Source organism: Rhinatrema bivittatum, chromosome 2, assembly GCF_901001135.1.
Source record: "Rhinatrema bivittatum chromosome 2, aRhiBiv1.1, whole genome shotgun sequence".
Classification (NCBI taxonomy): Eukaryota; Metazoa; Chordata; class Amphibia; order Gymnophiona; family Rhinatrematidae; genus Rhinatrema; species Rhinatrema bivittatum.
The window spans coordinates 144,981,410-145,000,260 of NC_042616.1; the positions used below are offsets into that span (position 1 = coordinate 144,981,410).

At 42.8% G+C, this 18,851-nt stretch overlaps 1 protein-coding gene across 3 annotated transcripts in view; it reads left to right on the forward strand.

The window, feature by feature from the left end:
* PIP4K2A (phosphatidylinositol-5-phosphate 4-kinase type 2 alpha) overlaps positions 1-18,851 on the forward strand; it is a 497,067-nt gene that overhangs the window by 451,274 nt on the left and 26,942 nt on the right. For all 3 annotated transcript variants that reach the window (XM_029588710.1, XM_029588708.1, XM_029588709.1), the window contains exon 7: positions 4,787-4,900. In XM_029588710.1, coding sequence (XP_029444570.1) covers positions 4,787-4,900 — 114 coding nt within the window. The remainder of the gene's footprint in view (positions 1-4,786; positions 4,901-18,851) is intronic.

Below are 18,851 nucleotides of genomic sequence, written 5' to 3' on the forward strand. Positions count from 1 at the left end.
AACTTTTATATACCATAAAAATGTATTTAAACACATTTATTAGAGAACGAATTAACTTAAAAAACGACTTATGTAAAGTTTTGTTTAACTTGTAGGGCTCTGTATTTCATTTTCATTTAATAAAATGTATTAATCGCCTAACACTAAAAGGCCTAGGTGATGTACAAAATTATACATACATAATAAAAACATAAATTGACAAAATGCAAACAAATTTTAATTTCACAGAAACTAAAAAGCAGAATACCATATGTTGGTCAAATACATGACATAACAGACAGATATAATATAAAAATGTATTTATTTAATTCTATTTCTTCAGGCAATTCCAGCACTAGCTCACAGCAGGTTATAATAAAAACATAAGAAAATATAATTGAGACAATTGTACAAAAAATGCAGACAAGACTTTCATAAATATAAAACATATAGACTGTAACTTTGAAACGGGCGTGCGAGCATTTACATTCACAAGTGCATTGGCGCAAGCCCAGAGATGCAGCGATTATATAACATACACTTAGGATGTCCTAAAACAGCCCGGGCACGCGGATGGGAGTGCCCAGTTCTGCAAGTGGGCAGGCACAGCCGTGTAAAGTCTGATATGAGCTGCGCAAGTGGGGGAATTTTATAACAGGTGCGTGTCCAGGCCATGACCAGTTTCAACCAGTTCACACCCACCAGTTCTCCCAGTCTAGAGCTAGCTAGGTCCTCCAAACCACCCTGGTTTTTTAGCCGGCACACCCCCCCCCCCCCCCCCCCCCCCCCCCACACAAGTTAACTCCAGTCCTCTTAAACCACTCAGGGATGCCTGATTTTGTTTTGGTTTTTTTATTTAGATTTTTATTAGGATCAACAGTAACTGATTACATCCAGTTATTGAATGCTGAATGCAGTACAAAACATCCAATACCAACAACAAATTGAAATAAATAAAATACCCCCCCCACACACACTTTATTCCATAGCTCATATGGTTTCATTCTCATTTTTTCCTTTTGGTCATTCATTTTTCCTTCACTCTTACCTTGAGGTTAAAAGGAAGGGAACAACAGGATCTTTCCCTCCACGTTTGGGTCTCCACAGCTGGCCTGAGGGATCCTTTAGCCCCAGAGTTGGTGCCATTAGGGATGATAGTGGGGGGAGGAGAGCTATTGGTTTTCTGTGTTACGTTAACCCTGGAGCTGCAGAGTCCGCCAGTTGATCTAACTTCTGGGGCTCATGCTGGTGGTCCCGTTGCATTAGTCATGTAACCCCCTCTTGGTTTTGGGCCACCTAATGAAAGAGTTACAGCAGAGTCCCGGGGTCACAGCTTCTCTCCTGGATCTCACACAAAACATTAATAACCCTGGGGGGCTGGGTTCACTGGTGGAGAGGGGGCAGAACCCCTTTGTGCTGTGGTGGGTAACTCACTCTCTCCCTAACACAGTCACTGAATGCTTGGTACTGACAGAGGTAGAGATCGCTGGCTGGAATCCCTCTCAGTAAGACAGCCTGGAGGCAGAGAGGGGGTTCAACAAAAATAATCTTTACTGAAGCTTGAAAAAATAGGATACATGCCAATATGGCGAAAATCATAAAGAGTACTACAAAAATCATAACAGGAAAATCAACAGTGTCTTTCTCCATCCTGTACTTCTTCTCCTGGCTGATACCTCTGGATCAGTGTCCATAAAACCCTCTTCTAAAAAGGGTAAGGAAATTGTCCTGTCCCTCCAGCATGAGCCAGAGGGGGAAATTCCAAAAATCCCCATTCTCTCTCCTCTGAATAACAAAAATCCAAAACTGCTCAAGAATCATTCTTCAAAATACTATTCAATCAAAAAGCAGTCCTCAGAGGAATTGCCACCCACTGTTAGCTGGTCATGGATAACAACCTTGAACCAGCCAGAGCCCCCTATTAACTGCACATGGGAAGTAACTGTTCCTCAAAAATCTGAAAATTGTCTTCCTCAACGCTAAAATCCAAAAACTCCATCTCCTTTGGCCGTGTCCACTGTGAAGCAGACAAACCTCACCATCTGGTCAGTCCATCTGGGGGATGGCAAAGACCTTCTGCACATGCTCATGCATCATTATACATGAGCCTAGAGCCCATACCATAAGGGGGAAGGGTAGAACAAGGAGGAAGGAACTCCCCCTTCTGGAGGCCTTTCCAGGCCAAGATATAGTAAACCCTGACAGGCCTGGTCACAGTCATGACTGTTGATATCGAGGTACTTCTGGTAGTAGGAGGAGGGGGAACCACTGGAGCCATGGATGCACAGAGAGAGCTGAGCAGGGGGCCAGGGCTGATATCTGAGGAAGAAGTACCAGAGGTGAACTGAGTGCTCGTAAGTCCTTCTGCTATTGACTCTAGATCATGGAGCAGAGCATTTCTGACGAGGAGCGCACCTGGATTCATCATCTTCTGTACAGTAGGCGTGACACTAGCTGGAAACTTCCAGGAATCCCATGAGTTTGCACTTGAGAGGTCCAACATCTTCAATTTAGAGGAAATATGGAAGGCCATTTTAGTACTTGGTAAGGTGCGTTGGGCAAATTTCTTACCTGTCTGGATAACTACAGGACATCTCAGCTAGGTTTATGGCTGAGTACGCATAGGATGGGGATTGTAAGAAGTGTTTTGATAATCTAGAAGTAAAATCTGGCAGGTTTCAAAAGAGTGAATCCTTTCTGGTTACAGATAATATTTGCCTGCAAAATAGAATTCAGAACTTGGAAAATGTTGTAAGATGTCACAATATATTTCCCATTAACTTACAGTGAAAGTGCTTGGAATCCGCCCTCGACATATAAAAAATACTTATCTGAAGTATTACAAATTGCAGCAAAGAGTTTTCCTCCACCTTTTGGGGCATTCCCCCTCCCTCCCGTTAAGAAGAGGGGTGAAGAGCAGTCTGGAGCTTCTTAGCTATCTTTTGATAGTTGGCAATTCTGGTTATTCCTTCTACCTTACTTATGCATTTTATATTAGATCTGATTTTTGAATGGGTTTCCATGTTGTTTTTTAAGTAATAAGAGTTGCCTAAAGTTACAATTTTTCTAATGTGGTGAAAGCCACACAGGGGAAGACGAAGCAATTTGTACGGATGAGTCCCAGAGTTTTATAACTTGGAGCTCTATATTTGTTAGTTTTGGGTTTTGTTTTATTTTTTTTTTAGGAACCATGTCAGCTCAATTTTTCAGTGGTAAGTTAGTCCCGGAGGCCTCCCTAGCTGTTTCTTCATGTACGTCTGTCACAACTACCTGATTGTTTAATGGTGAGGTTAGCAATCGATGATAATTATTTAAAGGTTTCTCTCCGCTTCCTGTCCTTTTTCTCCTGTTAAATTTCCGTTTCCATGTTAGATTTGATTTATTTCTTTTGCACTGAGACTTAGATCCTTCACTCAGTTGTGGTTTCAGATTGCATTAAAGTGTGATATTTTTCTTGTTGGATATATATTTCTGAACATAATACATATAAATAATACATATAAATAGGACTTCTGATTTTAGGTGTTTGCAAATTGTAATTTTAGGTCATTATTTTCCGACTAATTAAGGGTTCTTTCAGATATCAAAATTCGGTGTTTTCATGGTGCAGGTACTATTGTTGGATGTCTTTTCCGGTTGAATCAAATATATACATTTGTGCAGCTGAGGAGTTGTTAGCATGGAAAAGGCATAAAAACAGAGGATTCAGGGTAGGCAAAGGAAGGTGAAAGAATACCAGGAGAAGTGGTGTTTTTCCGGTGTTTATCTAATAAATATGGACTTTATTTATTTTACTTCAGGGTATTTTATCGGGGTTTATCAGTTAAAATTTGAAATCAGAAGCCCTAAATACAATATGTTAAAAAGGGTTCGGGTTTAATTCATCAGATATGTTTTGACACTCCATTTACTAAAATTTACATTATGGACCTCTACTGTGCAAAAGTTCTGAAGCCTGCAAATGGGCAAACACCTGAAGATAGCCTATGGCATTTTTTGTTAACCTGCAAAATAGATATTTAGGCCAACTTGGAGAAGAGATGACTCTGGAAATTCTGGCTACTATGTAAATTTTTGCACCCCATCAATTTCACAGTGAAGAGGCCTGCATGCTTAATGATAAGAAAAGCATTGGATAAAAATAGCAGCTAAAATAAACTGACTGTTTATAACTATAGATTAGTTTTTTGATACTTTACTCCTCCACTTATGTGCACAGTAGGATATACAGAAGACTATTCTTATTATTATTCAGACTTACTGTTATAACTAAGGCACTTGCTGGTCCATAAAGCACAATGGGTAGTTTCATTAAATGCAATAAAACTAATGCTGGAACAGTTAACCTCAGGAGAATTAGCTCCACTGATTAGGAAAAATACCTTTTGAAATATATGAGTTAAAAAAAAATTGGAAGAATGACACAAATCCCTATTCTGAATTTGCAGTGTTTTCTCTTCTTTTGTAATTTATACCTGCCCATTTGTTAAAAAAAAAACCAAACCTACCACTGCTACTGTAATTGTGAGTTAATGTGTTGATGGTATTCTGTGACGGACCTTACCATTATGAAGCATTGGCATAGCTGACTTGTGCCACCTTGTGGCTTCTCATGTTGCTTCTCGGTAAATGGCTCTTTACTGCAGGTCTGTCCTTCTCTCCCTCTCGCGTGACGAATGCAATTCGAATGGCATGATATAACTTGCAAGGCTTTGGTTGACTCTTTAATCGTCGGGTTAAGACTATGATTATCTGCGGATTCTCGTTCATATCTGTTCTTTTTATGTTTGTGTTTTGTTTTTTGCAGGCCAAAGAGCTGCCCACTTACAAAGACAATGACTTCATTAACGACGGCCAAAAGATTTACATTGATGAAAACAGCAAAAAGATGTTTCTGGAGAAGCTTAGGAAAGATGTTGAGGTAAGGCTTCCCGAGGGGGGTGAAGTAGTTGGTAATTCTCATGTCTTGAGTTTGGGGTTTTTGGGGGGTTTTTTGCTGCTGGTTGTGTCAGTTTTATGGGTCTGTGAATTACACAGCTATACAGTACCATAATGTGTTGTGACTCTCCTGCCCCTGCCTTCTACTGCCAACCCGCAGGTCTAGGTGGTTGGAAACCTAATATGCTTTTGTGGTCCTCTTTATTTAAACTACTCGTTTTACTTTGCTATACACACTGATTGCTTCAGCCCTTATGTAGTTCAGGCACATCTTACTGACCTACAGATCTGGATAAGAGATTGGACTCCCTTCTGCTCTGGAGAAGCCGCTTTATCTGCCTGGGCCTGGCTTTGCCTGATTTTATGTAGACTGTCCTCGTCGTCCCTTCTTCCCTCTCCCTTTTTGGAAACCTTTATGCACTCCGAGCACCAGAAATGCCCTGTGTGAATCCATCTGCCCTAAAAGGTGGTGCATGGATACTGCCCAGGAGCTAAAAATATAAAGGTAAAGTTTAAGGGTAGTGAAATGATCTTTAGAGTTGTCATGGGATGTTATTTGTCTGAAGGCCAAGTGATGATGTTGGGCTTTGTGTACACGAAATGTGCAGAATATTAACAGTGAAATGTAAAGCGAGAAAAGAAAGTCAGGTCTTTGGACCAATAGAATTGTATGAAGTCAAATTATAATTATTTCCTAACAATACAGAAGAAGGGGATTCTCCAGTTATCTAAAAGAATGTGTTAGATTAAAAAACATTAATTCCAAGCAGTTTTGATGATTGGATTAAAGATGATCTGCAGTATCAGTAAGGCAGGTGACAAAGCCTCAGAAAAGCAATGAACAACAGGGAAAAGGAATGATATGATCTTGGTACAAGGCTTTGATGTGCAGCACAGCTCTGGAAAGGGTATGGATGTATCCTTTCCAGAACCAAAGAATATTAAGGGAAGCAAAAAAAAAAAAATGTAATAACGAGACTGGAGAGATTAGGGAGGTTCAGTATGGAGCCAAGGATGTAAAACATAAAGCAGGTACTGAGAACAGGATGCAAATAAATACTCGCGACTTTTCAAGATGAAAATAATCGTACAAGATTGGAAAAATATTTACAAATGATGGGCCCCAACCAAAATTGTTAATAGCCGGGGGGGAGGAGGGGGGTGTAGGGAACAGGTCTTTGTAATATTTTTGTAGTTTGTTTTTTAATCCCGCTGTCTATTTTTGGAAAGATTAAAGCCTCTCTCCCCCTCCTTTTCTCTGTGGTTGTGTGGGCAGGCAGCAGCATCTCCTCTGGGGCCCTGGGTGGGTCTGGACCTGCCACTGCAGCTCTGGCTCCTTTTAAGCCCGAGTTGGCCACCGCAAGAGCAGCTCCTCCTGGTTTTGTGCTGGCCACAGCATCAGTGGCTATTTCTAGCCCCTGCGATGAGTTTCCACATCGCAGTCTTTAGGCACCGAGGAATGTTCCACTCGTGGTCAGACCGGAGGCTGTAAATTGAAACGGATTCATGGATTTGCTATAAAAATTGAGAGAGTGTTTTTTTCTCGATTCATGCTGCAGCCTTCCTTTAGATCTGTAATCCTTGTTTTCGGTTTTGGAGCCCAGAAGGCAGGTGTACACGGAGTCCCGGGGGCCACTTCCTTATGCTTTCTCATAGTCCTGTAGGCCCCGGGGTAGATTTCTTTCCAGTGGGAGGGAGAAAAATCAAGGCCCAAGGTGTCAGGGGGCTCACAATAAACGCTGTCCTGGGGAGGAAACAGTTCACCTGCGCCATTAAAGGATGCGCGTGCCAACAAAATAGGGAGGGAGTAGCACTGGTCCTGGGGTTTACCAATGGGGACAGCATCTCTGATGTTGTAGTTCAGTATTGGAGTACAAAAGGTGAAGGTTCATTCAAAGGCAAGGGTGGCTAGAGATCAGGAAAACTCATTTTGTTAAAATGGGGGAGTGCTTCAAGGAGTCATGGGCTGGCTGGAAAAATCTAGGGGAACTAGACGAACACTGGGCAAAACTAAAAGGAGATTATATAAGGGCAACCAACCTTTTTGTTAGGAAAGTAAATAAAGGAAAGAGAAAAAGTGGTCTCTATAGTTTTCCAAAGAAGTAGCTGAAAAGGTTAGCGTTCATAAACTACAAGAGATCACAGAAAGTGGAAGACAGGCGACAATATCTGGAAAAGCTAAGAGAAGCTGGGGAGGTAATTAGGAATGCAAGAATTCAAGTGGAAGAATAAATAGCAAATATGGTAAAACGGGGAGACAAGACTTGTTTTTTAGATATGTTAGTGAGAGAAGGAAATGGGAAAGTAGCATTGTAAGTCTCAGAGGTGAAGGGGAGGAATATACAGAGGTGGATGAGGAAAAAACAAAATTGCTTAGCAAATATTTCTGTTCGGTAGTCACTGTGCAAGGGCCTGTAGCGGGACCCCAAAAAAACAAACAGAAGTAAAACTGCCAGTGAGGTAAACCTCGGTCAGTTCTCAGAACAGTGCATTCATGAGGAGCTGACTAAACTTAAAGTAGATAAGGCAATGGGGCCGGATGGGTTACAGCTGAGAGTATTGAGAGAACTTAGAGAAGTCCTGGCAGATCTTATAAACGCTTCTTTAGAGTTGGAATAAGTTCCAGAGGACTGGAGAGGAGCAGATGTAGTTCCTATACATAAAAATGGAAATCAGTCAGCCTGACTTCTGTGGTGAACAAATTAATGGAACTGCTGCTAAAAAAAAAAAGAAGATAGTGCAGTTTCTGGAATCCAGTGGATTGCATGATCCGAGATATTGCTGGAGATAAATCTTGTCAGACGAATCTGATCAGTTTCTTTGATTGGGTGACCAGAGGGCTGGCTCAAGGGAGAGCACTAGACATAGTGTACTTAGATTTCAGTAAAGCCTTTGACACGGTTCCGCACAGGAGACTTATAACTAAATCGAGCGCCCTTGGTTTGGAACCTAGAGTGACTGACTGGGTTAGAAACTGGCTGATTGGGAGGCGACAAAGGGTAGTGGGAAATGGAGTTTACTCAGAGGAGGGGGGGCGCATTACTAGTGGAGAACCTCAGGGATCAGTCCTGGGACCAGTTCTTTTCAACATTATCCTGAACAACACCGCAGAAATGATTGTCAGGAAAGATTTGTCTTTTTGCCAGTGATACCAAAATCTGCAACAGAGTATATATAGTCAGGAAGGTGTAGGAAACATGAGGAGGGGTCTAGCAAAGCTCAAGGAATGGTCTAGAGACTGGCAGTTAGGATTTAATAATGAAAAAAAATGCAGAGTAATGCAGTTAAGCTGCAAAAACAAAAGGAAGAGGTACGGTATTGGAGTTGAACTCTTCTAAGCACAAAAGAAGAGTGAAATCTGAGGGTGATTGTATTTGATGATCTTAAGATGGCCAAGCAGGTGGATAAAGCTAAGGCAAAAGCTGAAAGATGCCTGGCTGCATAAGGAGAAGAATGGTTTGCAGAAAAAGGGAGATGATATTGTTCCTATATAGATCCCTGGTGAGACCTCATTTGAAAAACTGTGCACAGTTCTGGAGACCCTCACCTTCAAAAGGATATAAACCGGCTGGAGTCGGTCCAGAGAGAGGTTACTAATATGATCAGTGGTCTTTCATGCACTGTCTACCTAGCTTCAAGCAAGCTAGGTAGAGAGTACATTGTACAAATCAACTCCTCTTTTACCTTTCATCGCTCCAAATGACAGAAAATCTTCACTGATGTCAACTTTGCTGTTCATACTTCTGACTGTGTATGTAAAACTGCCCCCCCCCAAACCTACCCCACCCCGATTTAAAAGTGCCCCTCTTACAGTGGTATAACTAGCAAAGTTACATATTGGTTTCTATAGAGAACCTCTCTTCCCCTCCCTCCCACCGAACGGCATGTGCGATAAAAACCTTTTCAGTCAGTAACTGTGGATTAATTAGCATGAGATGTGAAAATTAGCGCTGGTGCGATAAATTTATCGCAACTTGCAGAAATTACCTTTACGATGCGGGAGCTGGAAAATTAGCCTAACCCCGCCCCCTCTTCTATCACCGTCACTTTTTCCGCTATATTTATAGCATTTTGATAAATCTAGGCCTTAAGTCACAGTTTTCTCTCTCCAGATGATTCACAAGATCATCTAGATGAAACAGGCTAAGCAGAAAAGGACAAGCCGCTCCTCTGGATTTCACAGTTCAGGGTAGGAAGGGTAGCAGCAAATTCCCCCCAAAACATAAGGCAAAAATCTTCACAAAACTGGAACCCTGTTGTAGCGAGTCACCCCTGAGCCATCCACTCTGTGTGAGATGGAAAGAAGCGGAATCTTCCCTACTTTCCTGATCTAACCTAGCCAGGGGGTACCAGGGCGCGCTCAGAAAAAAAAAATCCACAAAAGATAAGTCCAAAAAATCCTGTAACAACCCCTGAAGCTAGTACCAACAGAGCACTTGCTTCCTTTCTACTCAGTGTAGACTTTAAGCTGAGAGACCCAGTACATCAGCTCAGGAAAACACTCTTCCATCTCCATCTGCTAACCAAAAATGCCACACCTGGATATGATGCAAGCTGGCTTTTGTATTAGCAGGGTTCTAGCCATTCCAGGAACCTGTTCTGAAATGGTGCTTCCCTCCCACTACTACCTTTCTGTATTCCAAGCTGAAAAAGGGTTTAAGAACTAGAGTAATATATAGTGAGGATCCCGACGGGTCGTCACACTCCCTGTCCCGCCCCCCCCCCCCCCCCCCCCCCCAATTCTTCAAAATTTGAGGACAGGGCACACACATTCATTTTACAATGACAGCCTCCTCATGCACAAGAACGTATTCCAATACATGACACCACATTTACAACTCCAAATGCACAGCAACAGTTTTGTTAGGCGAGCAAATCATCCATTCCTATCTAGGCTGGGCCCAAACCTAGGCAGGTTCTGTTCCTGGTACAGGCATTCTCAAACAAGGCATGAAGCTCCATCCATAAAGAGAGAAGAAAAGGCTAACGCCAGTATAACAGCATACAAATTGACCCAGCCTCCATCCTTGCAAACCACGTGCCCAAGGAAAACACGATAAACCATTCTAGTTAGTAAGCCTTACACCGTCCTGAGGGCTGGGGTCCACACAGAGACCTTTATGTCTAGAGCAGTACTACTCTCCTAGGAAAAGGATTTACACCCAAATGATATCTGCTATAACCTGTGAACCACCAAGCCTTTGTGCTGGCCACTGTACGATTTTGCCCAGTCATGGCTCCTAAAGAAGAAAATCAAGCAATATTATATGAAAAAAAATGGAATAAAATGTGCTGATACAAAGAACTCTTACTGCCAAGATGTTAGGGATTCTCTCCCAATCCGAGGTGAAGCAGGATTCTCTTATTATTCTATATATATAATTTAAACCATTAATTACATTTGAGGTAGGTAGGTAAGTGCACATAAAGCACATATTGCAGCAAGTATGTCTTTTTAGATCTTCAAAGTCCCTCCTTGCTTGCTTTCCTAAGTGGAAAACAGTTGACATCAGGAGTTCTGGGCATCCCCAAACACTGTGGTGGATACTTAAATACCTAAAGATTCATCAGTCACATGGCAATAGCATAACTAACTGTGGAGGCACTCTGGTCCCAGTCAGCATGTACTTACATGTCCTGATGTCAAACAGCACAGCTAGGCCAAAAATCCAAAACATCACATCTTCTCCCTGAGAAACACTGGGTAGCATTTCCCAAACTCTATGATGACTCCTGATTTAAAAAAAAAAAAAAAAAAAAAAAGCCTGGTTCGTCTCTTTAATGTTCACTTCTCCCAAAACCTGAGGAAGCAAGAAAGTTATCACTCCACACCAATAAACATCAGGAACCTGGATGCCAAGATTTTCGCTGAAATGCAGAAGTTAAATGTAAAGTAGCAGGATAAAGACCAACCTGAAAAAGGAAAGGTTAGCTTGAATCACTGAGCTTAAAAATAAACCAAAGATACCATATTTTCAGAACGATTTTGTGATTTCTTTTTCAACAAACAGAACTTAATTTCACATGTTTCCAAAAATCATATTTATTTCACATTTCTTCATGAAAATTAAAACATCTGCATAATGAATTCAAATGTAAACATACTGCACAGTGGTAAATATTCAGCTGAATTCAAAATCTGTTTTAAATCAGGAGGCTCTAGTCTATAAACAAAACACAAAGTCAAAATCTCTGTTAATCTTCAAGTCTTCTAGGCCTCTTGAAAGGCCTGGTCATCTTATTGATTGAAGATCAGGAATTAAAGTTCAATATAATGATGAATTAACCCAACCTAACCTCAAAACATTCAAAAAGGATCTAAAAACATGGCTGTTTTACAAAGTCTATATTGACAATCAAGTATCACAACATCCAAACACCCAACAGAATTACCAACCGAAACCACGCAAAAACAAGACATCAACCAGCACCAAGCAAACCCTTCTCATTCAAAAATGATTTTATGTCGGACTATAAAAAAGAATAACTTTACGTTTAATTCCCCCCCCCCATAGCACTTCCACCTCCCTCTCCTATCCCCTCTAATCCTTACCCACTCTGATCCCCTTATCCGCTCATTTTCGAATATAATATGTATCCTGTTATACCCTTAATTCGCATATGTTAAGATACTACCATTTGAATCTTGTAAACCATTGTGATGGCTTCACCGAATGCCGGTATATAAAACTCAATAAATAAATAAACCATCTTCCAACTGGAAGGGTAAAATACAATAATAATATAGTTCAATATCCTCCCAACAGGAAGGAAAACAAGGCTATTAATCCTCCAAGTGGGATTAATAAACAGTCTCACTCCAACAATCTGGAAGAATTTCCACTGCATTTTCTAAGAGGCAACCGAGACCCCATCCATCCCTTGCAGTGAGGAGCATATTCACAGTGTTCAGGGTGCGGTATGTAAACTGTCAGTCCATAACGGAGGAGGCATTCAGTCTGGTAAAGCTTGGGGTCGCCCACATGGGTGATGTAAACCAAGGCATGTTTCCTGATATTACGTCCGGCATTCATTTCCAGCATCCTCTTAGAGAGTTCCTTCTCCTAGTCAAGATGCGATCCTATGAGCTCAGGATCAGGATTCTTCTGTCTGCCTCTTCTCTCAGCCAGTAATTACAATGTTTTTCTGCATGATTTAACCTCCAGTCCATCTGGGGTCACCTCCTCCATTTCGGGGAGCCTGGGGTAACTCGCCCAAAGTGAGGAAATCAATCTCAGCTGAGCCAAGGACACTCACACAAACACCTCCACTGTAAGTTCACTCTCCAGTACAGAGGGTATGCTCCGACAAGAAGATAATCTATTTAAATAAACTGTTCAATCAGTCCAAAAACTGTAGAAACCTCACTTCCAGAAAAAAAAAAAATCAGCAGTTTCACTCTCAATCCTTTTCAAAAAGTTCAGAACAAAGTCAAATCACAATTCTATGTACAAATCTCTCTTCAGTCTTGAACTAGGCCTGCCTTCCTTAGCATCCACAACAGTTTAAATCCAATTTGTTACTTACAACGTTTAGGATGGCTGCAAGGCAACTCCCTCCCTCGTCTGTAGATGGACTGCAGCTCCCCAGCCGTGCTCAGAGATGACTCCTGGTCATGCAGGTCCTACTTACAGTTCCTTTAGTCACTCTGTAACTCAGTATTACATTTTTCAGTTGTTCTTTCAATGTGCTCAGGCCTTGGTGACTCTGAGGAGTCTCGAGCCCCCGTCCTAACCAGGGTAATATACTCTTTCCAAAAATCCTGCCCCTAGGGGCTGAACCATTATGTCTGTCAAGGATTTCAGGAACACCCCTTGACCAACAGATAACCTTTTGTTAAGTGGAACCTCCCCTGCTCTTCTGCTCACTCTAGTATTTCCCATAGGGGGGAAATCACATCAAACACGATACACTCTTTCTGCAGCACACAGGTGTTACATGATTCATAACATATACTGGCACAAAAGGGGTAATGTAGGCCAAAGTGAACCCACACCCTCTTCCATATCAGTCTTTCAGCCTGGGATGCTCTGGTGAGATGACTTCCAGATTCCAGCTTGCTGAGAACAATGCAGGATTGGCCCCTTACATCCCGTGGGCAAGGTTTGCTCCAGTAAATCACTTCCCATACACTCACAGGTGACACTGGCAGGCAGGGAAATGTTGCTCATCCCAAGTGATAGGGAGTCTGTGGGTGTCACTGGTGGAAGAACAAGAGAGTCAGCACTTGCTTGAGAGGCATCTCTTGAAGAAATCCCAGAGCTGGATCTTGGAGTGAGAATCCTCATGGCCAGCTCGCAGAACTCCTGACAGGTGTAGTGTTTTCTAATATAAATGTTCACCTCCAGGGTAACCACAGAACATTTCTCCCATGCCACGCATGAACCAATGGCCATATTTCAGTGCTTTTGTAAACCGTTGTGATGGCTTTACCGAATGACGGTATATAAAACTCATCAAATAAATAAATACATAAATTTGCTCCGCTAAGATATGTGAGTGCCAGCAAAATAATCTGGAGGCTGGAGCCGAGGGTCCAGATTAAACCTTTACTGCAATAGTTCTTGAATGGCAGAATTGGCACTTCACACATCAGATCTTGTCTCAAATGGTTTGAAAGAACAGTTCTCCAATTTTCTATCTGTGCAAGAGGCTCTCGGTATTTTAGCCAGGGAAAACCCTCACTTTTCAGGGCCTGGGGAAAGCAGGGCTTCCACGGCTGCAGCAAGGATGGTAGAACTTGCCCTGGAGTTGCGGAAAGCTGTTTGCTACTAGAGCTGCTCACGCCCTCCCTCCCTCACTGTCCTTTCTCCTGCTATCACCTCCCTGCCCGGCTGCAAGTGCTGCCTCCTGCGGCCGGTGGCGACGCGCGCAGCCGCTGCGTTTCATGTTTTGCTGCGGGCTGCGACCGTCTCCCGCCTCTCCCCTGCATGCTGCAGCGCCGACTCCCGCTGGCCACGGCTGAGGGCATCCCAAGGCAAAGGGGAAAGGGTGGGGAGAGATGGAGGGCTGGGGAGAGACTGCGTGGGGGGGAGATGGAAGCGGAGGAAGGAAAGAGAGGCTGAAAGGATGGAATCGGAAAGAGTAGGAGGAAAAAGCAGGAGAAAGGGGGGGAGAGAAATGAAAGTAATGTTAAACAAAAGACCAAACGAAAATATCCAGATGCGCACACAGCAGAGGTTAAGAGTTTCAAAGGAGGCTAATTTTCAAAGTGACTTCTCGATTATAAAGCAGTGAGTTCTGTGCCGAAGTGGCTTTCTAGAACACCGCCCACCCCGCCAGGCAGGTGAACATTCGCACGCAAGTCATGTTTGTTGGTAACTTTATGTAGACTGAGGGAAGGCATTCCCCGGGGATTTGCCGAGAAGGGTTTTAGATTTATGCTTTATAAAATCCATCCGCGTGAGTGTACATTTTCATGGAAGAGCTGTGCACACCATTTCGCGGGTGTTATCTCGTGCGGGATAAGGCAAAAAGGACTTGTGCAATTCCTCTTTGAAGGTTGGTGTAACGTATGCACATAGTAATTTGCATCATAAGTTATATGGGGCTGTTCGAAAATGATCCTCCCAGTTTACTAAAGGAACATAGTTAAAAACGTGAAAGATTTTCAATAAATTTGACTTTCAATCAAACTTTATGCAATATGCATTATGCAAATCTAGGACGTTGCAAAACCATGTAGCAAACTTTTCTCTTTCTTGCTGCAGAATCAAACAAATGCTGCTACTGCAATTCAGAGGCTTTAGTTATAGTGGATCCCACATAGGATATGAGTCAGTTGTGTACTGCTGTTAAAGAAGAAAATAAAATAAATGCTAGCACCATACTGGGATATGGGCCTTCAGATGTAAGACTCAGGATGTAATGCTCCCGATTGATAAATCATTTATCATTTTAGTTTGGACCCTACATTTCAAGGACTTTGAGAAATTACAGGCAGTCTAGAGGAAAGCAAAAAAAAAAGATAAAAAGTCTGTCGAGCACAAACTGTGAGGGAAGGTTGAAGAATTTTGGTTTATGTAGCCTAAGGACAGGTTGATAGCAGCTTTCAAATACCTAAAGTGAGTCTATAAAAAGGGACACATTGCAGGTATAAAGTGCGTTGAGCATATGGGATAGCTGTGGATGGGGGCGAGCCCCAGTCATCACAGCAGTGGTGACACCTAGTGGCCAGATTCAGGGTCCATGACAGCAGGGTTCCAGAAGCCCTGGTGTACGGCCTCCAGCCAAGGACAGTCACCACAAGGGCTGCGCTCAAGTGAGCATGGGAAAACTAGGGAAAGATCCCCAGGTGGTTGTGAGTGAAGGCCCTATGGTGCCGTACCCCAACAGAGGTGGATTCTGGTTGAGCTAGAAACCCAGTGGAGTGGAAGGAATACAGCCAGGCCTAAAAAAAAAAAAAAACAACCCAAAACAAAAAAAAAATGGAAGTATTATTAAGTTATGTATGTTTTATGAACTGTTTATATATTACGTTTTATTCCATTTCTTTGTTTTGTTTACTGCATTTTTATTAAGTTATGTATGTATTGTATTTTGTACGTGACACTGATGAAGATATTCTTTTATTATTGCTGTTGTTTTATGAATTTTATTTCCATGTGAGCCGGTATGATTTTTCAGGAATATTGGTATACAAAAGAGTAAATAAATAATAAAATAAGTACAGTGCAGCCTGATCCATAGCGTGACAGCAGCTCTGTCCGTCAAGGCAGGCAGGATTCCGGCATGTTGCAGAGGTCATGCTCCTAGCAAAGGCCACCCCTGCAGGCAGTGCAGAGTGACCCTGAGGAGTTCAATCTTGGAGCAGCCTTCTCCTCCCAACCCTCCCCCCCAGCATGCCATGTGGAGCTGAGTTTATGGAGAATCCCCACCCTACCCCCAGGCAGGTGGAAAGAGGAGGGAAATCTACCCAGCAGGGTCTGCACCAGACTCCCACTCTTCCAGGAATCCTAAGCTGACAGTATAATGGTTCATGTTATTTTCGTGTTTTTTCAAGAAAGAGAGCATTTGTTGGGGGTTTTTTTTTTCTCTTTACGGATGCTGAAATTATTAGGCTGTTACTGTTGTGTGCAGTGAAGACCCAGCAATAATTATCAAGAGATGACATTCTCATCAGGCAACCTGTCAGCCACTGTAGTACTTCTAAATGCCTGCTCGTAATTAACACAGTTTATGCAAATAAGCACAAGGAAGAACAATTAGGAGCAATTCATTATTTTTCAGTAAACTACTGTCAAGATCTAACATTACGTTAACGTCAAAGCGTTACCTTTTCCATCACATTCTTTCATGCTGTTACCTTCAACTTTTTATAAACGTGGCTTCTTTGTGTATTTTATGCAAAATAAAACTGCATTTTAAGAAAATCGAGAAAGGCTTGAGCAGCATGCAAACTGAGAATAAGTCAACAGCAGAATAAAAGCCTAAGGCCAGAAGAGGCTAATCCTGCAGAGGACTCCAGTGTCTAACAGGAGAAAGAGAGAGCAGTTCAGGGTACTCCAAAGAGGTGCTTAAGGTGGATTCATTAAGCTAATTTGTCTGTTCTTTCAAAGGAAAATCCCTGGTTAAGGGTTTGAAAGGTTGGCCACATGACCGTACCTTAAAACTTAATGTTGAGCCTGTGTGTGTTTTTTTGTTTTGTTTTTTTACTCCATGAGCTACACTATTTTTGCCATGAGAACACTTTTGCTCTGTTTTGCAAATTGTTTAGAAAAATAGGTCACTGCCCAAAGAGAATCCTTACTGTTGATGTATGGCGAACTTGTGGAATTTGTTGATAAGACCTGTGAGGAGTTTCCTGGTCTGACTGTGTGGCAGAGCTCCACTGGAATCTGGCCCGGGCATAGGCAACTGGCTAGGGTGCCCGACTTCGAAGGCGACAAATATCCAGAGCAGTGAACAGCCTGCCTCTGCTTGCTTTAGCCCTCTGTGTGCTGGCACAGCTTCTGTGGCACTCTGCCTACGGATGACAGCATCTTAAATGCTGCCCTGGCTGAAACATCTCTGTCCATGACCCGCCAGTTTTAGGTTCTGTCCAGCTCTGGAGTACGGAGCCCCCATCTGCTGCCTAGTAGAAAATATCATGATGCAGCAGAAATGTAACCAACAAGGAAATCCCACAAGCTTAAAAACTTGAAAAACCTTAAAACCTGCATGATTTGACATTTTATTGTGGTTTTCTGCCCTGTTCCATTAAGGGTTATCCTGTATCCGGCTGGGAGGTAAAAGATTTAAGGATCAGTTTGATCCTTTGGGTTTGAGGGAATTGTTTGCCTGTCCTGGGAGGCAGAGATTCTATTACCTGCAAACAGACTTAACACGCTAATGACTGTCGTCATGTCCCCGTCCCCCGTCCCCCCTTAGTGTGTGACCTCTTGCCTTAAGAGAGAAATTTCTCACAGGACTCTGTAAAGTGGCTCCTGTTATATACAAGAAACTCCACGCAGAGCTAATTCTGCCTGCTGTCCAAGGGCACACATGCTCGTTTTTAAGTTGATCCCGCACCCTTAGAAAAATACCCCTGTCAGAATCCTCCCGCGCGCGCAGACATGTTCCGGGGGAAAAAAAGTTATAAGGCAGACATACAGACAAGATGATCTAAGACGGCTTCTTCCATTTGGAAAGTAGGCTAAAAATAAAATAGGGAGAAGATCAGGCATGATATATTCACACGAAAACTAATGCAAGCAGGATTCCTGCAAATTCAGTATTGTCTGTGTGTTTTATACATTTATATAGTAGATATATATATAGAGTGAGAGAGAAAGAGATCTACACACACTGGGAAATAAGTTAGATCTATGGTTGTATTAGTTTTCTAGTTAAAATCTCATCAATGCCAGAAAGGTGGGAGGGGGGAAGCCCATAGAGAAGAGTGAGCGATTTCTGTGCACATCAGCCAGGGGTTATGGGGACTCCAGTGAATGTAGTAACCCACTAAAGCCTTGCAGCACTCAGTGAAACATCATGAGTTTAAACACGAACGTCTTTATTCCAGCAGTTTTAACTGCGATGGTGCCAGATGCTTAGAAGCGGTGTGCAGCTGTTGGTCCTTCTAGTTAGATGAATGGGGGTAGCCTGCAAACAGCTGCAAGGACACAGTATTCGTTTTCAGATTATATTAAACCTTTCCTGTCATTCTGCCCCTTTCTTCCCCCTTTCCCCCATAAGGCTCAATTAGGCTTAAAAATAACGTTCCTTTCCTTTGCGTCTCTTGCCCATCTTCTGGTGGGTTTTTGTGTCCGTCCTCCCTCAGGCATGAGATGAGGGAACGGCCCGTGCCTATGACATTATGGGCCGACACTTCTAAGCAGTCTCCCCCTGGTAACGCTGCGGGGTGAAGGGGCCCAGCTGTGCTCCCCCCGTCTCCCACACCCCCACTGGAAGGCGAGCACATCCTCCTGCAAGCAGGCACAGGAGGAAAGCTTCAGCCCCCCTGGGAAACTGCCTCATGAAAGTTTAATGTTGGGCGGTCTCTGCCCTTAGAGACTGCTGGTAAGTTAGACGAAAAAAAACCCCCACCGAGTTCCTTGGAGTTCAAGCAGCACTGTGGCTCGCGGATGTTTGTAGCAAATATGAAAATGACCCGCGCATTTTATTTTCTTCCAGGTTTCATTTTATAAATATTAACAGTCCAGTCTAGATGTGAGCAGATGTGTTCTTCTAGCAAAAAAAATAAATAAATAAAAAGACGTGATAATGGAATTGTTGTTCCTGGGTATCCTTTAAAAAGCAAAGATGCGAGAGAGCGGGAAATAGAGAGAGCTCAATACAGCAGGCCGAAGAATTTGTCAGAAAGTCGTCTTCTGAGAAGCGGCGGCGCCCACGCGGAGTTTGGTGTGGGTCTGTGCCCCATGGAGAAGGAGAGAGGTGTCCTTTGCTCATACTCTAACGAAGAGCGACAGCTTGGGGGGAGCACAAAAATAAAT